A 16,478-nucleotide genomic window follows, 5' to 3' on the forward strand; every position below is an offset into this window, starting at 1 on the left:
CTCTCTCGCTCTCTCTCTCAATAAGTAAGTAAATAAACAAGCAAGCAAGCAGTACTGTCACATGGCTCAAAATTCAAATTACATAAAGCAGTAGATATTCTGTCATGTATCCTTCCAGAGATTTTTTTTTTTTTTTTAATAAATGTTTATTTTTGAGACAGCGAGTGTGAATGGGGGAGGGAGAGGTAGGGGGACAGGGGATCTGAAGCAGGCTCTGCGCTCACAGCAGAGAACCCGATGTGGGGCTCGAACCCGTGAATCATGAGATCATGACCTGAGCCAAAGTTGGCCGCTTAACCGACTGAGCCACCCAGATGCCCTACTTCCAGAGACATTTTAGGCAAATCCCATATACATTTAATTTTCTTTTTCTCACACAAATGGTAACCCACCATATATACTACTCTGTGGTTGCTTTAGAAGTAAAGCTTTCTTGCTAAACTATGCTATCCATGAAAGAAACGACAAATATTTATTGAACCCACCTACCATTTGTTCTTGCCTGGAAGAATGACTGAAAAACACTGTTACTTACGTCAAAATCTGCTATCTACTTTAAGAGTTAAACGTATCTTGATCTAACAAAGGATCTGGGAGCACAGGAAAGGGAGGAGGGGAGTGACTGTGCCAAAATCGCAGAGCACTTCCCAAAGGAGATAGTATTTGTACAAGGCTTCGCTAGGGAGGGGGCTGTGGGTGTTGGTGGGGCCTGTCCGGCTGTGGGGGGGAGAGCTGAGGTGGAGACGGATGGAGTCTGTGTCACGGAGCGTCTCCAAGAGTGTCGGCTGCATAGACTTCAAGCCCAGGCCAAAGGCGAAAAGGCCAGAGCCCAGAAGTGGTGGTGGGAATATTGGCAAGCTAGAACTGAGCAGTGCTTTAGAAGTTCAGCAGGCAGTTGCGGGGTCCGCAGGACGTGTGCCGTGGCAACAGCAAGCAGAGTGGGTGCCGAGGGCTCTAGCCACAGTGACCGAAGACGGTTCTTTGTACGTCTGAGATGGAGAAATAGCGGCCTGGGGAAAGTTGGTGAAACACACGGTGTATGCGCTAGTTTTGAGCTTTAGAACCTGTGGGGATAGATCTCCAAGGCAGATTTACCCAGGAGTCTGTATTTCTAGCCTCCTGTATGCCAGAAAGGACTTGAAGCTAACACACCTGCAGTGCAAGGAGATGAAAATAGACAAGGACAGTCCAGGCCGCAGCAGCACAAGACAAGAGTAAAAAGCTGTTAGGGCACAGGCTGCGGAGCTGGCTGCTTTGGAGTCTGAGTCCTGGCTGTGTGACGCTTTGAAAGTTACACTTGTCTCTGCCTCATTCGTCACGTCTCTGGAGCAGAGATAACACTGCCGCCTAGTGCCTAAGAGGAGGTGAAATGAGGTGACACATGGAAAGGGCTTGGGAACTGACTGGCTACTTGTGAGTTGCTCAGTCCGTGGGAGCTGGCAGTATTTTTAGGAGGTGAGTTGGAAAGTTTGTACACAGTGTCAACTGTACTTCAATTAAAAAAAAAAAAAAAGAAATTTAGGGGTGCCTGGGTGGCTCAGTCAGTTAAGCATCTGACTCTTGATCTTGGCTCAGGTCATGATCTCACAGTTTGTGAGATTGAGCCCCACGTTGGGCTCCACGCTAACAGTGCAGAGCCTGCCTCAGATTCTCTCTCTCCTTCTCTCTCTCTGTCCGTCCCCCCACTCCTCTCAAAATAAATAAATAAACATTAAAAAAAAGAAAGTGGAAAGTAGCACACAAAAGTCACACCCTAAGGTCTTGTACAAGTATAAAATGGGGACTAAATCTTCAGTTCCACACTGCCTGTTGCCCAAGTGTGGAGGGAAGCCTGGCTGTTTGAGAGGGAGTGGCTAATGATGGGAGCTCAGTACAATTCACCTCCAGGCTCTTCCTTACTCCCTTTGTCTCCTGTGTCTTTCTTGTTCTTCTCTTAAAAAACGTGTGACAGTGCATATTGGAGTATCTTAGATTCGAGGGGGATCATCCCAGTCACTTCACGTTCCTCCTTTTACTAATCACCTGGCTTCCTCAGCTAACATATTTACAACTGATGACAAAGGGGTCCTTGCCTTAATCCATAGAAGAGCTTTTAGGTCAGAATACTCAAGAAAGGACAGACACACCCTGGTGGTGAATGGATACAGGAAGGTGCATGAGCAGCTCCCCCAGGAAGAAGATAGTGGCTAGAAACCTTGCTAAAAGAAATGCGAAATTAAGCACAAAGCTACCGTTTGATCTTACAGCTAGTAAATATTAAGATATGCAGAGAAGGGTGATTACTGACACTTGTGATGAAGTTTAAGTTCAGCCTTTGGGGAGGTGGTCTAGTAATACACAGCCTTAATTTTTTTGCATATGCTTCGAGTTTGCACTTTTTAGAAATTAGCCTAAAGAAATAATCTAGTAGGGAGGCGCCTGGGTGGCTCAGTTGGTTAAGCATCTGGCTTCTGCTCAGGTCACGATCTCACGGTTCATGAGTTCGAGCCCCATGCCAGGCTCTGTGCTGACAGCTTGGAGCCTGGAACCTGCTTCGGATTCTGTGTCTCCCTCTCTCTCTGCTCCTCCCGCGCTCACACTCTCTCTCTCTCAAATATACATAAATGTTAAAAAATAATTTTTAAAAAAGAAGGAATCTAGGTATGAGAATATAATGCATATGATAGTGAAAAATTCAAATCAGCCAAAGTATTCAGTGATGGGCTAAATTGTGGTGCATACTTAAGATGAACTCAAGCCCGCCCAATGAAAAATGATGTGATAAAAGAATGAATATGTGGAAAAGTGTTTGTGATACATCAAGTATGTGTGTGTGTGTGTGTGTATGTATGCCTGACGTATTACCAACATTTTCCACATACTTTTATATCTTATCATTTATATATGTACGTACATTTTTTTAGGTGATACACATATTAATATATATCACATATACCTGTTATATGCAGTATTATACATGTTAACATATTTATAGTGATATAAATATGTATACGTACATATATACATGCACATTTGGAAAGTTAGAGTAAGCAGATTCTGCTCTAACTTGATAGGGATTACATGCTGTGTACACAGGAATTATGTATGCAACCCACAGGACTTCTAATTCTCTCTGCCACTTTCCATCAAGCTACTCCTCTGAGACTCTGATGGCCTATGACAATGTATCACTACCTGGTGACTGCCCAGCCCCTCCCCAGCTGGCTGAGGGGTACCCATCTTTATAGCTATTTACCTTCTAATGTGTAAAGGACTAGAGTCAATTGGTCAGACAGCAGGTAAGCTAGGGACCTGTTTCTGGAGTCCTCATACGGAAAGAGTGATCGATCAGCTTTGAGATCCTGGGGGTCAGAGGAAATGTTCAGTATTAAGCAAAAGGGGTGGAATGCACTGGAACCCCAATTGGGATACCTGTAGGAATTTCCTGTAATGTTTCTCTTTAGACCTGTTCTTAAATGGGGTGACTGGGTGGCTCAGTCAGGTAAGCGTCCGACTTTGGCTCAGGTCATGATCTCACTGCTCATGGGTTCGAGCCCCACGTCGGGCTCTGTGCTGACAGCTCAGAGCCTGGAGCCTGCTTCGGATTCTGTGTCTCCCTTTCTCTCTGTCCTTCTCCCTCTTGTACTGTCTCTCTTTGTCTCTCAAAAAATGAGTAAATGTTAAAAATAAATAAATAAATAAATAAATAAATAAATAAATAAATAAATAAATAATATTAACTGCTTGTTTGCTTTGGACTGGATTAGCACATAAGCAAAAAAAAAGTCAAAAGTTCTTATTTAAGACTTTTTAACCTTTTGCAATTTGCCCATACTAGTGATTTGCAAATCCTTAGTGGAGTATACAGTTATGAAAGCAATCTTTCTTTGCGGGGATCATCCCGACAGAGGGATATGCTCTGCGAGGACCTGGCTCATGCCACCGAGCAACTGAACAAGCTCACCGAGGCCTCGAAGAAGCACTCAGAGCTGCTGCAGTCTGCCCAGGAGGAGATGGCCAAGAAGGAGGCCCTGATCCAAGAACTTCAGCACGAGGTGAGGTCCAGTGCCGCGGCTCATTCTCTCTGTATACAGCAAGGTGGGCCAACAGGGCACTTAGGTGGTCAGGCTGCGCCGTGGGCTCTGAACAACTTGGTTGCTCACGTGTGTTCCGACTTGCTCGGCTGCCTCTCTGCCCACCCTCGGCCCCCTGACACGCGCCAGCAAGTTCTAACCTCTGGGGCAAGGTTATGGCTGACTTGTATCCTCCTTTTGGCTGCTGTTTTACATTTTATTTTCCTCAAACGACCCTTTGATTACCAGCGAAGCTTTAAAAAGTTGTTTTTAGGAGCACCCAGGTGGCTCTGTCAGTTAAGCGTCCGACTCTTGATTTTGGTTCAGGTCGTGATCTCACCAGTGTTAGATTGAGCTCCGCATCGGATTCCGTGCTGAGTGTGGAGCCTGCTTCAGATTCTCCCTCTCCCTCTCTCTCTGCCCTTCCTCCGCTCATGCTGTCTTTTCCTCTCAAAATAAGTAAACAGTAAAAATGTTTTTTAAAAAAAGTGTAAATAAGTCTGTGGGAGAGAAGGAGAGGGGAGGGTTGTAGCAGCAACCAGCGTTTACGGATGTGAACGGCAGCCGCAGGGTCGACAGCTACGGACTGTGAGCATTGCTGTGGTTTGGCTTGGTTTTAACACCTTACTGCTTTATCAAGCAGTATTTAATGAAAGCCTGAGAAAATCATGTGAAAAGTCTGTATCCTCACACCTTGGGAAATTTGTCTGTTCTGGCCGGACCATGTGCCCAGCTCTAACTTGCCACCTTCATCTGTTCGATTTTCTCAGCTAAACCAGAAGAAAGAGGAAGTAGAACAGAAAAAGAATGAATATAACTTCAAAATGAGACAGCTCGAACACGTAATGGATTCTGCGGCCGAGCATCCCCAGGTACCTGTGCTCTGGGGACATGGAACGGTTTCGTGAGGGATTGCAAGTGTGGGCATTACTAGGACTGTAGCTTTGTGTTTTTATAGAAAGAGATTTTCGCCAGTACCTTTTCTGCTCTTTACTTGATAAAAAGGTACTGGTGTTTGATTTGTTTCGCTTGCACAGGAATTAGAATGACAGGCTGAATAGCTAAGTGTTTTCATTTGAAATGAAATCTTTATAAAACATCACTTAATCAGGTGTTTGGATGGAATTTAATTTTATTTTAGAGCCCTAGAACACCACCTCACTTTCAAACACACTTGGCAAAACTCCTAGAAACCCAAGAACAAGAGATAGAAGACGGAAGAGCGTCTAAGGTTTCTTTGCAACACCTTGTCACAAAGCTAAACGAAGACCGAGAAGTCAAAAACGCTGAAATCCTCAGAATGAAGGTAACTGGATCCTCTTTTTCTTTTTCTTTTTTTTTTTTTTTTAATTTTTTTTTTTTCAACGTTTTTTATTTATTTTTGAGACAGAGAGAGACAGAGCATGAACGGGGGAGGGGCAGAGAGAGAGGGAGACACAGAATCGGAAACAGGCTCCAGGCTCCGAGCCGTCAGCCCAGAGCCTGACGCGGGGCTCGAACTCACGGACCGTGAGATCGTGACCTGGCTGAAGTCGGACGCTTAACCGACTGCGCCACCCAGGCGCCCCTGGATCCTCTTTTTCAAAAAAAGTCTTTTCAAATAAACAGTATCCAGAATCAACAAAAGAAACAGTATCTTTCATGGTTACTGAGGGTACAAAATTCAACAGGCACAGAACTAAATAAAGGGCAGGCAGAAAAGCCTTCCTCTCCCCACCGACTGCAGACTACCTGGCTGACGGTCCCTGGAGGCTCTCACGGTAGCCACGTTTCCATATAACCAAGTCTGCAGCCGTCATCTCCCTGTTTCTACGATGCTGTCAAACACAGGCTGTGCCAGCTACTCTGATCACGGTGCCGCCTGACTTACATCCTTGCCGGTTTCATAGCTAAATACGCTGTCTTGCTACAGTTGTAAATTTGTATTTTTCTCATTAAGAATAAGATGGAGGGGCACCTGGGTGGCTCAGTCGGTTGAGCGTCCGGCTTCAGCGCAGGTCGTGATCTCACAGTCCGTGAGTTCAAGCCCCGCGTCGGGCTCTGTGCTCACAGCTGGGAGCCTGGAGCCTGCTTTGGACTCTGCGTCTCTCTCTCTCTCTCTGACCCTCCCCTGTTCACGCTCTGTCTCTCTCTGTCTCAAAAATAAATAAACATTAAAAAAAAAACTTAAAAAGAAAAAAGAGTAAGATGGAGCACGTTTTGTCTCTTTGACCTCTATCCTTCGCCCGTCTTGCTATCATTGGACTTTCCCTTAACAATTTGTAGGCATTCTCTGTATATTCTAGAGATTCGCTTTTGTCTCAGGTAGTTAATAATCTTCTCTTGTTTGCCATTCCTTTAAACTTCTGTTTTACTTTTTTTTACTCAGGGACTTGGGGTTATGGTGATTCTGCACAGGGAGAGTGTGTTTCGAGGAGTATCGAGGAGAGGGAGGTGTGTGGTGTGGAGGTGTGGACGGGTGTGGGTGGAGTAGATAGGATGCTTCACGGAAGATCGCATTTAGGCTGTGAGGCCTTGGCTCTGGAGCGAGGTTTTGTTGAGGAACAGAATTAGCTTCCTGTAACCAAGTGATGTGAAGTATACAAAGATAGTCTCTCAAGCTTTGTTCCTCGTGGAGGGGATCACTCCTTGCCTTTTTAATTAGGGCAGCTCTCAATCTGCCAAGGAATGTGGCTGTTACCCAGATTGGCATGATTTTAGTACTCAGAGGAAATTGGGTCAGCTTAAAAGAAATCAGACAGTGGACAAGGAGAAGTAAATGGAAAAGGACACCCCTTGCAGACAAGCATTGATTTCTTCTGGATGGTTATGCCCGTGATTTTCAAATTAGAGCTCACTTGAGGATTTTGAGCGATGGCTGTGGCACATCAGTTGCACACCGTGTACAGCATTGTTCCGTCCATTATGCTGTGCTCACGGCAAGTGTAGTTACCACCTGTCACTATACAACGTTTTTACAGTATTACTGACTCTATTCCCTCTATCAGTTTTGTTTTTAATTAGAATTTATTAAATAGAATCAAATAGAACGTTTATCAAAGTATGGACTTTTGGCCGTCATTTTTCATAAAGGCATTTTAATGAATTGTGTGCTATTGATAAGAGACTATGTTTAACACCCTGTGGGTGTGAAAATCCCCAAAAGCTTGTCGTGGTCTACTTGTTATCCAGCGACACCCAGTGCAGTGTTCTGTGCATAGGAAGGGGCTAAAAAGATGAATATGTGTCTCATTTGTGGCTTTGGGGAGCAAAATAACACCTACTACAATGTGTCTTCTAAAAAGACATGATTTGCTGTCTTCTTAGGAGCAGTTGTGTGAAATGGAAAACCTCCGCCTGGAAGCTGAGCAGCTAAGAGAAAGGAACTGGCTCCTGCAAAGTCAGCTGGATGATCTTGAAAGGGAAAAGCACAAGAGGTGAGAAAGAGCCACCAGAACTCTGTGGGCTAAATCTTGGCCTGCCCGTGTACAGTTAGGTAAAAGCGGTTGAAATTGGTTTCACGGCATGCGCAGCGTTCACCCCCGGTCCAGGGGGTGCTCTGTCAGTTGCTTTGGAGTCAGGTCTGATGAGGGGGTCGCTTTTTTGAGTGGGAGAATAGGCCTTCATGGTATCACCTACTCTGTTAACCTTCGCATGTTTCATCGAATTTGAAACCTGTGAAAAATTTGAACCAAACTGTCTACTTCTATTTTAAGAAAAGGGGGTTGGGGTGGGGAAGCAACAGAGAAGGTTCAAGAGGGCCAGCAGAAAAAGGGAGGATTTCCTACCAGTTTCTTTGGCTTCGTGACTCATGGTCCAGGGAATGCTCCTGCGTAGGAAGGAGCTTTACTGAGGAGCATTCCCTTGGGTTTGGGTATCTCTGTGCAGGTGGTTTGCCTTTAGCCAAGGCGCTTTCTAGTTGTATTTGCTAGTGACAGGGCAGTATGTCCCAGGCAGCTAGGCTTTGTCCTATCGCTGACACTTGAAAGTCCTGTGACTTTGGGCACAGTTTTTGACTTCTAGTGACTTAGTTTCCTTAGCCATAAAATGAGGAAAATGATAGCTCTCTCACAAGGTGTTTTAAACACCAAAAATAACACGTGTAAAGTGCTGGTTACAGTGGTTGGCAGAAGGGAGTCAGTCAATAAATGGCAGATATTAGGTATACAAGGCGGAATTATGATCCTGCCCTTCTGTGAACTTTTCTGAGTGAGGGTTTAGAGATGAGGGTGACCAGGAAAATCGTATAGCAAGTGGAAGTGAAGCAGAGAGAGGTCTCCATTTGGGATGAAGGCCCTTACTGAATTCAGCTTCCCAGATTAGGGGTGCCTGCTGTTCCTGCTGCTGCCAGCAGGTCTCGGGCAGACACTCTCCTCTCCTGCAGTTCCCCTTCCCTGCCCGGAAGTGGGCCTGAGATGCTCTGTCCGAAACCTAACGAAGACAACAGATACTGGAAGACGGTAGTGGTGGCTGTGCTGACAGTCCTTTCCTAAATGCTTCAGGTTTCAGTGAGCATGGGACATGCTCATTTTAGTAGCGCCCCTCCCGGGGATTTCACTTCCCTTTCCAGGTGATTCCAATGCAGGTAGTCCGCAGCCTGGCCCCATGCTCCCCACCAACCCCTCCCCCCGCCCCCAATAAAGAAGAACATTGTACTTGGTACATTGTCTTTTATCAAGAGCTAGTTTGAGCATGGAAGATAGAATGTTCCTAGCCCATTTATAAAATCACAGGTAAAAAAGACTTTATTTCGGGGCGCCTGGGTGGCTCAGTCGGTTAAGCGTCCAACTTCGGCTCAGGTCACGATCTCGCAGTTTGTGAGTTCGAGCCCCACGTCGGGCTCTGTGCTAACAGCTCAGAGCCTGGAGCCTGCTTCAGATTCCGTGTCTCCTCCTATTTCTGCCCCTCACATGCTCATGCTCTGTCTCTCTCTGTCTCTCAAATAAATAAATGTTAAAAAAAATTAAAAAAAAACCACTTTATTTCATAGCCACATGTCCCTTATGAGGAGCCATACATAACCTCCTTCCTGAAAGATTAGAATGGGAGAAAACTGACTCTGGGGTCGGATCCAGCCCACAGCGCGTTTGGTAAAGACAGTTTTATTGGATCATAGTCACGCTGTTTCATTTCAATACTGCTGTGGCTCCTTTTGCATTTACAGCAGCTACGTGGAATAGTTGTGTCAGAGACCTCACAGCTCCCAAAGCCTGGAACATTTTGTCTGGCCCTGGACGGGAAAAAGTTTACCCACTTTTAGAGTAGAGCATAGAAAACACTTCCCTAATGATTCCGGGCGTTTTCCTCACTGAGGTCTCATTACCATTTCTGTCTAGGCTGCCAGATTCATTAAATGAAAGAAACTACTGGAGCTTCTGCTTTCTTTCAAGAAACGATCTTTTCCTCATCAGTGAGAAATATTTCTAGAGGAGCCTGTGGCATTCAGGCAGCTTCTCCTTGGGGGATGTCCCCCTGGTCTAGGAGCTGCCCACAGACACTCAATTTAGGATCCTGCCCTGGTCAAGCTTACAGGGAATGAACTCACATTAATCAAATTCACATGATACTGATACATCGTCCAGAATGTAATTTTCTTTATATAGAGGAGCATTCCTTTTCCGTCAAGAGATTTATGTCTGGTGCTCAGGGAATCCCCTTCTTGGTGTCAGCATACATGGGATGCCAGAGTGTCATCAGAAAATTGCCAGCTGACCATGAAATCCAAGCAAGTGGAGTGTTGGGGCTCCAATGTGCCAGGCCGGCCCAAGGTACCCTCCCCATACCCAGAGATGCCCCCTCCCAGCTGATCACCAGACTTCTGGACCACCCATCTCTCAGCCCCTTTTGCTCACATTTGAGCTTCATAAGATACCATTCTTGGCTAAATTTCTACTTGACTTTCAGCCAAGCCTTGATTAGATTCCCTAGCTCTGTGCACCTCATTTTTTATGAGGGGCATCCTGAATTCATGGGAGGTGCCTTATTTCATCCCCATATATCAGTCACATTTGTGAACTGTGCTAACTTGGCCCAATCACCAGAGTTAGCTTTTCGTTGCAGAAAAGCTATTGCTGCATACAATAGATATGAAATTGCTACTCGAATATGCTTAACAGTGTGTCCCCTTCCTCCCTTTCTCATCTGTGCAGCCAACAGAATAATCCAGGTCATCAACAACTGAAGAATGAACAAGAAGAAATGATCAAAGAAAGACTTGCTAAGGTACAATTTTTTTTTTTTTTTTTTACATAATAGTTTTTCTTGTCCAAGAAATGCTTTTCTACTTAGCATTTGTGGTTATATGTTTTTTAGAAACCATTTTTACTTTTGAAACTTGTTTTTTCTGTATTCCCACTGTTAAGATTGATACTTACCATCAGTTTTTAGACCTCACTGATAATCGAGAGCGAATTTGTCTTCATGTGTTTCCACAGTTAGTCTGCTGCTCGGTTGTCTGCACACGGTTTTGCATTTAGAATAGAAGGAAGTTTGGGGCATCTTTGTGAGGCCTCCCAGGGCACAGTTCATGAAGTCTTAGAGACATGTACTCCCTTTATGGGTGCGCAGTTGGGATATTAGAAAAAGATGTTGGTTTAATTTCATTATCGTGAGGGAGATGAACTGCTTACTTTCAGTCTTTTTCTTAGCAACAGTAAAAACTTAAGCCATCTTTTTTTTTTTATCTTATTACAGAATAAATTACTTGAAGAGATGCTGAAAATGAAAGCAGAGTAAGTGCACTCTTTCATAATTGAAGTTCTTGTTGGTCTTCTCTTTCTTCTCTCAGGGAGGAAATACTTCCTGTATCCACAAGGTAGGTGACTGCTTGCCTTCTGTAGTATGTGGACACGACACAGCAGGTGTTTTCCTAAACACCACTTGCTCATGGGGCTCCTCACGTGAAGCCATTCCAAACAAATTCTTAAAGAAGTAAATGTCGGGGCGCCTGAGTGGCTCAGTCGGTTGGGCGTCCGACTTCAGCTCAGGTCACGATCTCGCGGTCCGTGAGTTCGAGCCCCGCGTCGGGCTCTGGGCTGATGGCTCAGAGCCTGGAGCCTGCTTCCGATTCTGTGTCTCCCTCTCTGACCCTCCCCCGTTCATGCTCTCTCTGTCTCAAAAATAAATAAACATTAAAAAAAAAATTTTTTTTTTAAATAAATAAATGTCCGACTTCAGGTCATGATCTCATGGTTCGTGGGTTTGAGCCCCACGTTGGGCTCTGTGCTGACAGCTCAGAGCCTGGAGCCTGCTTTGGATTCTGTGTCTCCCTCTCTCTCTGCCCCTCCCCTACTCTCTCTCGCTTGCTCGCTCTCGAAAATGAATAAACATTAAAAATATATTTTTTTTTTAATTAAAAAATAAAACCTTGAGGCCCCCTGAGACCCACAGATCAATACTCCTGATTTCTTCTTGTCTTGACTTTGGGTCTCTTTACATGTGTTCTGTAAACAGGATTTTTAGTTTATTTATACAGTTTTCATATTTATGTAATCTTATAAACCGCCTCATTCTTTTTTTTTTTCTTATTTATTTATTTTGTGGGGGGAGAGTGCAAGCGAGGGAGGGGCAGAGAGAGGGGGACAGAGGATCCAAAGCGGACTCTGCGCTGACAGGCTGACAGCAGTGAGCCTGATGTGGGGCTTGAACTCACAAACTACAAGATCATGACCTGAGCTGAGTCGGACGCTCAACCGACTGAGCCACCCAGGGGCCCCATAAATTGCTTCATTTTTTTGATGAACAAGATATACTGTATTTTCTGTCAAGTTCAAAATAAGTATACTGGTTGGTGTTAAATAAAATGGTAAAACATTAGAAAGGTAGTGTACCCTGAATAGATATTCATGTGGAACAGAGGTCCTCAAACATCTTCACTGGTTATATATACCTCTTAAGAGATTTTTGGAACACCATATACCCTCTTGCACATTTTTGAGTTGATTTCATTGAAATCATTGAAATTTTTCATTGAAAGGATGGAAGTTCCCTCATACTGAAAATAGTGCCATTTAGGAATAAAGATCTTGGCATCAGGATGGCCAAGTGGTCTAAGGCACCAGCCTCAAGCTCCTGCTTCTCCTGGTCAGCGCTTCTGGTCTCCACACGGAGGTGTGGGCTCGAATCCCACTTCTGACATGTCTCCATTTTTGTTCCAGCCATTGTCCTATCAAAAGTCTCACCTTGAACTGGCCGTAGAATTAAAGCTCTGGTGGTGTTCTTTTAAAAGTATCCAACTGACTTGCTACTTTCTATCCATTTAGCAACACGGGAATAAATCCCCCCCCCCAACTTAAAATTGTACATTGTTCCTTTTCCTTTCAGACTGAGTTTCCGTTCCATACCTACACAGAATTATATCCTAATTTAACATATTGTTTGGAAAATTTTTTGTACCCTTGGCAACAAAAATATTTATATAAGTGGGAAATAATTTGTAAGTGTTTTTTATTCATATGGCTCTAGTGCTGTCTTTTTTCCGGATTGAGTATTCATTACAATTATTACTCACAGTGTCCTAAATTTATTATAAGTTTTTATAAATAATTAGTATACCTGGTAAAATTTCACTGGAAATGCATATCCCAGTGCATTTCATTTTAGTGCTCTTGCTTCAATTAGCTCATTTTTCTGTTATACTTAATTCTGGAATGAGACCATATTCAGTATCAATTCTATTCCTACTTTCTGTTTTTACAACTACATGTGCTGATAAATCTTATTCACATAGTAAGTAAATGACAACAGAAGACATTTTGTTAGAATCCTGTCATACAATTAATTATTTGAGCTCCAAGTTAGTACATCAAAGATTACATAATCTGTCATCAAAAATTCTTTTTAGTGATCAGCTGACAAAAACTACCTATCTTGTGAAAGATTTGTTACCCAGTCATCTGTTTCATAGCATCAAAGAGTGTAGATGTGGAACAGAGCTCGTTTCATACTTGGATCATACATACGGTTCAGGGACTGGCTCCCAGACTGTTGTAGAGCTAGGATAGAAATACTGATCACTTACAGGATCTATGAGAATCCAGCTGTATAGTGTGTAGAATTGTGGCTATTTTAGAAATAATGTCCATTTTAGACCTTCTAGCAAAAAGAATAAAAGCTGTGTAAGTTGGCACGTGATTTATTTCATAATCTAGTGACCAAGAGTCTCGAGTGATACATTGTCTCTAGAAGATACTGTGTGCGAGAGAAGCATGCACTAGAAAATGGCACACCCAGTTTTATCGGTCCCAACCCACAGCAGTGATTTTTACCATACTGTTATTATCTATTTGTGTATGTGAGGCTCCTTTAAAAAGCTATAAGGAAACCAATTCCCAGCTAACAGTGGTGTAGGCACGAGATGTTTAATTTCGTACCACAAGCAGTGTGGAGGTGCATTGACTCAATAATGCCATCAGGGACCCATACCCTTACCATTCTTTTGCTTTTGGCACCCTTGCTTGTGGCCTCTTTGCCACGAGATGGCTGCCATAGCCCCAGATGTCATAAACAAGAGGATCCCGGCTTATGGTGAGGTGGGTTCAAAAGGGCTTTCTTTTGTCAGGGGAAAAGCTCCTAGTAGCTCCCAAGAATCAGCCTGTGCTTCGTGGACAGAATTAACACTTCCAGCAAGCTGAGGAAACCAGTACCTGGCAGTGGGGTGGAGAGGTCCATGCTTAGTTTAGACCAGTTACTTTTTTTTACCAACCCTGGGTTGGTGTGCTTGTGCAACCCTGGGTGTGCTTCTCCTTTTTTTTTTTTTTTCCTTTTTCCCCACATAAAGTGAGTTCTTTTTTTTTTTTAATGTTTATTTATTTTTGAGACAGAGAGAGACAGAGCGTGAATGGGGGAGGGTCAGAGAGGGAGACACAGAATCTGAAACAGGCTCCAGGCTCCGAGCTGTCAGCAACAGAGCCCGACGTGGGGCTCGAACTCACGGACCGTGAGATCATGACCTGAGCCGAAGTCGGCCGCTTAACCGACTGAGCCACCCAGGCGCCCTAAAGTGAGTTCTTATAAGCAAGGAAGTAAGGGAATGGCCCTTGGGTAAGCAGCAGGGTCTGCCATGCCTCAGAACCTTTTCATCAAACTGGAGCAAAATACACAAGACAAATGGAGAACAGCTCCAAGTGAACTGGGGGAAGGTCCGTGCCCTCCGCCCCCTGCTATTCTTCTGAGGTTTCACGGAGTGTAGTCTGAAAACACTGCTCCTGAAATTAGTTGGCCTTAAGTGGTATATTAAATTCTGAGAGTATTATGTCATTAAATAATCCTTCTATTCCATATGCATAAAAACACAATAAGAAGTCTTTGTTTCTTTTGGGAAGCCTCTAGGATTCACACAATTTTATTAAAACAGTGAAATTCTATAGAACTCCATGATAACTTTGTTCCTCATGTTCCTTTTCAAAAGTGTATAAATTCTAAATAGCACATCCTTGAAGAAATGACTAAGGTCCCATGGTCTGAGAACCAGTTTTTGGAATCAGAAATGATTAAGATAGGGGCGCCGAGGTGGCTCAGTCAGTTAAGCGTCCGACTTCAGCTCGGTCATGATCTCCAGTTTGTGAGTTCGAGCCCTGTGTTGAGCTCTGTGCTGACAGCTCAGATTCTGTGTCTCCCTGTCTCTCTGCCCCTTCACTGCTCGTGCTCTCTCAAAAATGCATAAACATTAAAAAAAATGATTAATATATGGAGCCTTGAATAAACGATGCAGACCGTCATAATACTTAAATTACATTTGCTCCAGATGGGCTGAATCCAAAAGTTTACCTTTTAAATTTTCATTATTTAAGAAATAGTTTGAGGAGTTTTCCAAAATGAAAGTCTTTGGTAAAGTAACAACAACAAAGCCTATCTGCAGCCCTCGCTATCTCCGTAGGCTGTCAGTAGGGGAGGGCTGAATAATTTGTGACGCTTTCAAATCAAAATTCTGGGCTTGGGTGAAAAATGTCTAATTTGAATACTGTTGTAATTATGTTCCTTTGGAATACCACAAAGTGATATTTGTTGCTCCAGCCTAGAGGAAGTCCAGAGTGCCCTTCAGAACAAAGAAATGGACTGCCTTAGAATGGCTGAGGAAGTTGACCGGACCAGAACTTTGGAATCCAAAGCATTCCAAGAAAAGGAACAACTGAGATCAAAGCTGGAAGAGTTGTATGAAGAAAAGGAGAGAATATTCCAGGTGCATTTGTGTGTTGGTTTTTTGCATATAGTTAGGACACGTGTAGGACCACGCGTCCTGTGGTTCAGAGCTACTCTAGCACACGTGGAGATGTCTGGTCAGAAAGCCGGGAACCCGGGCCCTCTAACGCCCTGTGCTCTTGGAAGGCATGAAATAATGTTGTTGTAAGAGAAAAATTAAGAGCGGTTCATTTTCCCCTCCCTGGATTGATCTGCCTGCAGGAGATGGAAATGTTAAGGAAGCAGGTGGAGAGTCTTGCTGAGGAAAATGGAAAGTTGGTAGGTCACCAGAACCTCCATCAGAAGATTCAGTACGTGGTGCGGCTGAAGAAGGAGAATGTCAGGCTCGCCGAGGTAAGCTCTGGAAATTATTCTAAAGAAACTCAGTCAGGTTTTAGAATGAGTGTGTAATTAAAGTTTAATCATTGAATCACTTAACTGTTTTCTGGGGGGAAACTTAGAATTAAAAAAAGGGAAAAATCATTCATTGTCATTTCCAAGCATCTTTCAATCCGTTATCATACTCTTACACATCAGCTTCTTGTTTAACATTTAGTAGTTTACGAATTGAAAATTGTCATCTTAATTTGACATATAAACTTAATGAATGCAAAGAATATCTTCCTGTAAGCCTTAGAGCCTGAATTTTTTTCTTCTTTTCCTTTTTTAAAAAATGTGTTCCCTAGGAGACTGAAAAGTTGCGTGCTGAAAATGTATTTTTAAAAGAAAAGAAAAGAAATGAATCGTAAGAATCTCGGTCAACTACGTAGGCATCACCTCTTGGGAGGCTTTCTTTCTTCTTGCAAAAGTAAGACCTACACTTGTGCATTTAACAGAGCCGAATTAAGGAGCATGATTCCTGCGTGTGGGGCAGCAGGGCTGACATTCAAGTTCTGCATCCACACACACCCTGTGGCAGTGGGCTTAGAAGTTACCACACCATTTCAGAGCTTTAAATCGACTGTAAATACTGGGAAAACCTTTTGCCTTTTTAAAATAAAAACCTGTAGCTAAGGTTTGCGGTGGGTGTTGGCCAGGTCATTTCTTCCTTAGGTGCTATGATACTCTCCTCGGAGGCCTGTAGCAGAAGCTCTAACAATATGTGGTGGTTTCAGGACTTGCCATGAGGTTCATGTTCGCGTAGCATGTATGAAAGGCAAACTTGTTTAATATAGGTTATTTTGTATTCCTACTTTATTCTCATGAGCATTTTTTTTATGACTGTAAATATGGCCAGTTTTCAAAATGTAATAAAATCCCTTAAACACA

The 16,478-nt window shown here is 43.6% G+C and overlaps 1 protein-coding gene across 5 annotated transcripts in view; it reads left to right on the forward strand.

Annotated features, from left to right (window-relative positions):
* KIF15 (kinesin family member 15) overlaps positions 1–16,478 on the forward strand; it is a 77,759-nt gene extending 61,281 nt beyond the window's left edge. Inside the window, exons 27-35 of one of the 5 annotated variants that reach the window (XM_042978721.1) lie at positions 3,888–4,034; positions 4,823–4,924; positions 5,194–5,358; positions 7,359–7,468; positions 10,181–10,253; positions 10,725–10,762; positions 15,045–15,210; positions 15,432–15,563; positions 15,896–16,478. In XM_042978721.1, the coding sequence (XP_042834655.1) occupies positions 3,888–4,034; positions 4,823–4,924; positions 5,194–5,358; positions 7,359–7,468; positions 10,181–10,253; positions 10,725–10,762; positions 15,045–15,210; positions 15,432–15,563; positions 15,896–15,958 (996 nt within the window). In that variant the 3' untranslated portion in view covers positions 15,959–16,478. The other 4 variants (XR_006214750.1, XM_042978719.1, XM_042978720.1 and 1 more) reach the window with 4 other exon arrangements.

Source organism: Panthera tigris, chromosome A2 (assembly GCF_018350195.1).
Source record: "Panthera tigris isolate Pti1 chromosome A2, P.tigris_Pti1_mat1.1, whole genome shotgun sequence".
Taxonomy (NCBI): Eukaryota; Metazoa; Chordata; class Mammalia; order Carnivora; family Felidae; genus Panthera; species Panthera tigris.